Source organism: Frankliniella occidentalis, unplaced genomic scaffold (genome assembly GCF_000697945.3).
Source record: "Frankliniella occidentalis isolate FOCC.00 unplaced genomic scaffold, Focc_3.1 Scaffold81, whole genome shotgun sequence".
Lineage (NCBI taxonomy): Eukaryota > Metazoa > Arthropoda > Insecta > Thysanoptera > Thripidae > Frankliniella > Frankliniella occidentalis.
The window spans coordinates 1,084,519-1,089,219 of NW_026267211.1; the positions used below are offsets into that span (position 1 = coordinate 1,084,519).

The following is a 4,701-nucleotide window of genomic DNA, read 5'->3' on the forward strand; positions in this document are numbered from 1 at the left end:
TCCCCCTGCCCTTCCCCACCCTTGGTGGCGTCCCTCTCGGCCCCTCCGCCGGCGGACCTTCCCGGCTGTCAGTGGCGTCTGAAACTTATTGTAGGTCTTGAGGAAAAGTATTTCACTTGTTTGGCCCTCAAGTCTGCTCACGTATCTTTCTTATGTGGTTTAGCCCACCTTAATTCTAGAGATGTATTATGAAGTGCAATTCAAAATGGGTGCGCAAATGATTGTATCTTTGTTGTCTCTTTCTTTTGAAAGCAACTTACACATTTCTCTTTATATTTGCAGATGCTATCAGCGAAAACAATCCAAGGGTTATTGATGACTCTCGAGCCCGCAAACTGGCTACTGATTTGAAGCGGTGTTCTTACTATGAAACTTGCGCCACTTATGGACTTAATGTGGAAAGAGTTTTCCAGGATGGTAAGGTTCCAGATTTTTTATTTTGAGATGAATTTTACAAGCTGTACCTAATGCTAACAGTTCTCCCCTCATACATTTTCCAGCCTGTCAAAAGATTGTGCACCAGCGTCTCTCTGCATCATCATCCTGTTTGACACCGAGCAACTCTAGACCATCAACACCCTTGGGTAATTTTTCATCACCACAGCCTGGACCTCAGCCTCAACCTATCAATGCAAGAATCATTCATCAAAACATGCCTGTAACACCTACCATCACAAACACCGGAGCTTCATCAAATGGACTAAACACAAGTAGTTCATCAGGCGGATCTCCCTCAACACATGGTCACCACACTCTTTCCCACAAGGTATTCTCTCTCTCCTTGATACAACACTATATCTATATAGTTAATTATATAGAACTATTCTCTATAGAACTAATATCTGTAACAATTCTGTTTCCTCAGGAGGTCATGAGTATGTCTCAATCCATCCCATCAAGCCGTCAAGTTCACACACTATCCTCAGGGATGCGTCATCATGACTCAAACAAGCTTGATTCTATGCGGCCAGCAGAAGCAGAAAAGGCTGTTGGGTCTGCCTCTGGCCCATTAGGCGCAGCTGCAGTGGAAAATAACAATTTATTAATGGTGAAATGTTTGGCAGCACCACCTCCAAACACGACACACTCAGGATTTGATGGGTCAGTGAAGATAGCTCCTCCACAAGGTTTTGAGAATATCGGTTCTCGATTTGCTCCTCCTCAAGGCTATGATTCCTTAAGCATGCCTCAAAGCAAAGAGGGAAAAGACCTTCCAACTCCTAGCTCAACTCCTACTACATCAAGGTATGTATATAGAAAGACATTTAATCATAGTTCTCAATATCTTTTTCTTATATTACTTTCTCTCTTAAAAACTAATTGTTTTAATTTCAGGAAAAGCAGGAGAAGATCAAACTTATTTACACCATCTAAAAAGGGGGAGGATAAATTAAGAAATGGTGAACTGGGAAGTGGAAGAGCAATTCCTCTTAAGCAGGGTTATCTTTATAAGCGTTCCAGCAAAGCTTTAAACAAAGAATGGAAGAAAAAATATGTAACTTTATGTGATGATGGAAAACTTACATATCATCCCAGCCTACATGTATGTTCCTAATTTGCTATAAAGTTTCTGTGTAGATTATAAAACTATGTTGTATTGTTACTTAAATTGTCTATCTTGTACTCCTATCATTCTTAGGACTATATGGATGATGTACATGGGAAAGAAATTTCCCTGCAGTATGTGACTGTGAAAGTTCCCGGTCAGAAACCAAGAGGGTCGAAAACTATAAATACCAGCAATGCGTCAGTTGGCAGCAATGGTGTTAGTGATGGTCTTAACAGTCTAACCATAACAAGTAAGTTATCCTTTTTGATCATTGTTTCTAATATTATTATTACTAATCTTTTAAAAACAGGTTGTTTTCAATTTTAAATTTTTCGCCTTACAATTGTCTTATCATAACTCATATTTTCTACAGGTTTCCAAGGCAAAGATAAAAGACCAACAGACAAAGTGCAACTCACAGGTTTTGAAATGCTGAAGGATGCCAATAATCGAATGCTGCAACCTGCTGGCAATGATGATTCCTTAAACTTCTCAATCAATGGTCATACATTAAATGGGTCTGACGGGAAAATGTCAGAGACCCCAAATGTCAAAAAAAGACATAGAAGGATGAAAAGTAGCAGTCTTAAAAATACGGACTGTGATGACTCAGATGGATATGAATTCTTTATTGTATCACTAGATAACAAACAATGGCATTTTGAAGCTGGAAATTCTGAAGAAAGGGATGAATGGGTTTCAGCTATAGAACAACAGATTCTTAACTCTTTGCAGGTCAGAAAAATTATCAGGATGTTCTTCCCCAAACAAATAACAAAATTTATTTCATCTGATTCTGACTTCGTTCTTCTTAAATTGCAGGGAAATGAAATAAGTAAGTCAAGATCCCGTTTACATGGAGCTGTTGACACAACTTCGATTCAACTTATTCGGGCTAGAGTCCATGGAAATACCAACTGTGTTGATTGTGATGCTGCAAGTAAGTTGAGCTGTTGAAAGACTTTTTACCTAATTCTAGATGTCGTAAAAAAGTTTCCAGTGTTTAATTATTATTTTTTAAATTTCAGATCCTGACTGGGCATCTCTTAACCTTGGTGTGTTAATGTGTATAGAGTGTTCAGGGATCCATCGCAATCTGGGCTCGCATATTTCCCGTGTGCGATCTCTTGATCTGGATGAGTGGCCGTAAGTATATTCTCCTGTGTATGTTACAATCGCAAAAATATACTTGAAATTTATTTATTAATTTTTCCTATATTTCCACCAGACAAGGCCATTTAAGTGTAATGCTTGCTTTGGGAAATGCTCTTGCTAATGGCGTTTGGGAAGCTCGAGTTCCTCGAACAACTGCAATTGCCAAACCTATTCCAAATTCAAGTAGGGAAGAAAAGGAAAGATGGATAAGAGCAAAATATGAGGGAAAAGAATTTCTTGCCCCGCCTTCCCTTGGTATTCCTTTAGGGCAACAGCTAATTGATGCTGTGTGTAGGTTAGTACTCAAGACTTTATTGCCCCTTGAACTGATCATCAGCCATGCCTTTTTTAAAGCACTTTACTAATTTTCTTTGATTTCTTTTTCAGGGCTGATATGAAATGTGTGTATACTCTGTTGGCACACTGTACGCCCGAACATGTCAACAGCACAGTGAGTCCCCGTGACTTGAGAAATCCTTTGCATCTTGCCTGCGCTCTTGGCAATGTAGCAATTGCTCAACTTTTAATATGGGTGTGTATTGAAATTCAAGAAATTTCTTTGTAGCTGTTAGCCTGTTTATTGTAATTTATTTTGCTCATTTTATTTTTCAGCATAATGCTAATGTGAAAGCTGTGGATCAAGAGGGACAAACTTGCTTATCCCTTGCCCGGGCTGCAGCACGTCAAGCATCTCCAGATCCAAATGTTGGTCATCTAATTGAGCTACTCCAAGCCAATGGGGCACCAGAATTGTCTTCTTCTACAATTCCTCGACGGCAGCCTATTTCCTCCCTTCCCCCTAATTCCCTTGACACACTTCCATCTAGTGTTATATGAGAGGCGGCCTATCAATTAGTGTCAATTGTTTTAGATCGTTTAATACCTTTGAGAATAACAAATTTGTGATTTAGTCTATTGTAATTATGATGTGTATAAAAGTGTATATTTATTCCTTTATAGCTTATGTGCAATTCCTGACTTCTGTATTTTATTTTTACTTTGCATGACAGAATCTGGTATGTTTCACAAAACATTTTCTCAATTTGCTACGGACTGTTTGGTTGAACTGCTCTACAGACTACAAAAATGTATGACTTGTGACCTCTAGAATTGCGGTAGATAAAGCATCTTTAGATCGTTCTCCCAAATACCATATGTAATGTAACATATATTTACCCAAATTTACTGGCAATTAGTATTATTAATAAAGATACTGTCGTGCATTGTAAAAAATATTCCAGATTATTGTAACGTGATTGTAATCTGTATCTGTCTAGTATTGAATCTAGAAATTGGTGTTCTTCTGAATATTTTTAGTACCTATTTGGTCTATTGGATTTTTATTATTTTCACCTCAGAGTGATTTATAGCTTGTACTCATGTACACACCGTACATGTGGTATTAATTATGTGATAGGTAATTCTATCTTCTTTAAAACCGAATAAGCTTTAGGAATGAAGCTAGGTAATACCAAAAAGGCATTTAAACTGTATGTAACCCAAATTGTTCTGTAAATATGATCTGACCCAGTGTTGTAATTTTTACTTGCCAACTAGAAGCTATAGTGCTAGTCAACATTCCTCATTATAGCATCTCAATTTTTGGCTATCTTGTTGTTGTTATTATTTTTGTTGATGTTTTATCAATTATTGTTGTGTATGTATTGTACAATCACTCAGATTAAAATATTTCATGACTGCACTGCGTACCTCAAAATTTCTATTCTATTCTTTTGTATATAGTCTGTGCACCTTTCATCAATATGCTTTTTCTAATTTGTCTTACCAAGTTTGGCTTCCACATACACTCAAAGTAACTAACCTATATTCAAAAAATTTAAAAGAAATAGCGCAATATTGTAGAAAATTTACTAAACAGATTGCCATGGCATGTCAAAAATTCTAAAAACTAATAGTTCAGAAAAAAAAATCAGAGAACTTCGAAATTTAAAAAATTAAAATTTATCTATAAACATTTTAAAACAATTTTATGAGGG

At 37.0% G+C, this 4,701-nt stretch overlaps 1 protein-coding gene across 3 annotated transcripts in view; it reads left to right on the forward strand.

Moving 5' to 3' along the window:
• LOC113208815 (centaurin-gamma-1A) overlaps positions 1–4,421 on the forward strand; it is a 23,320-nt gene extending 18,899 nt beyond the window's left edge. For all 3 annotated transcript variants that reach the window (XM_052269060.1, XM_052269058.1, XM_052269059.1), the window contains 11 exons: positions 283–417; positions 501–766; positions 866–1,245; positions 1,336–1,543; positions 1,640–1,799; positions 1,923–2,284; positions 2,372–2,489; positions 2,578–2,695; positions 2,778–2,999; positions 3,092–3,236; positions 3,317–4,421. In XM_052269060.1, the coding sequence (XP_052125020.1) occupies positions 653–766; positions 866–1,245; positions 1,336–1,543; positions 1,640–1,799; positions 1,923–2,284; positions 2,372–2,489; positions 2,578–2,695; positions 2,778–2,999; positions 3,092–3,236; positions 3,317–3,541 (2,052 nt within the window). In that variant the 5' untranslated portion in view covers positions 283–417; positions 501–652 and the 3' untranslated portion in view covers positions 3,542–4,421. The remainder of the gene's footprint in view (positions 1–282; positions 418–500; positions 767–865; positions 1,246–1,335; positions 1,544–1,639; positions 1,800–1,922; positions 2,285–2,371; positions 2,490–2,577; positions 2,696–2,777; positions 3,000–3,091; positions 3,237–3,316) is intronic.
• Positions 4,422–4,701: the final 280 nt, after the last annotated feature.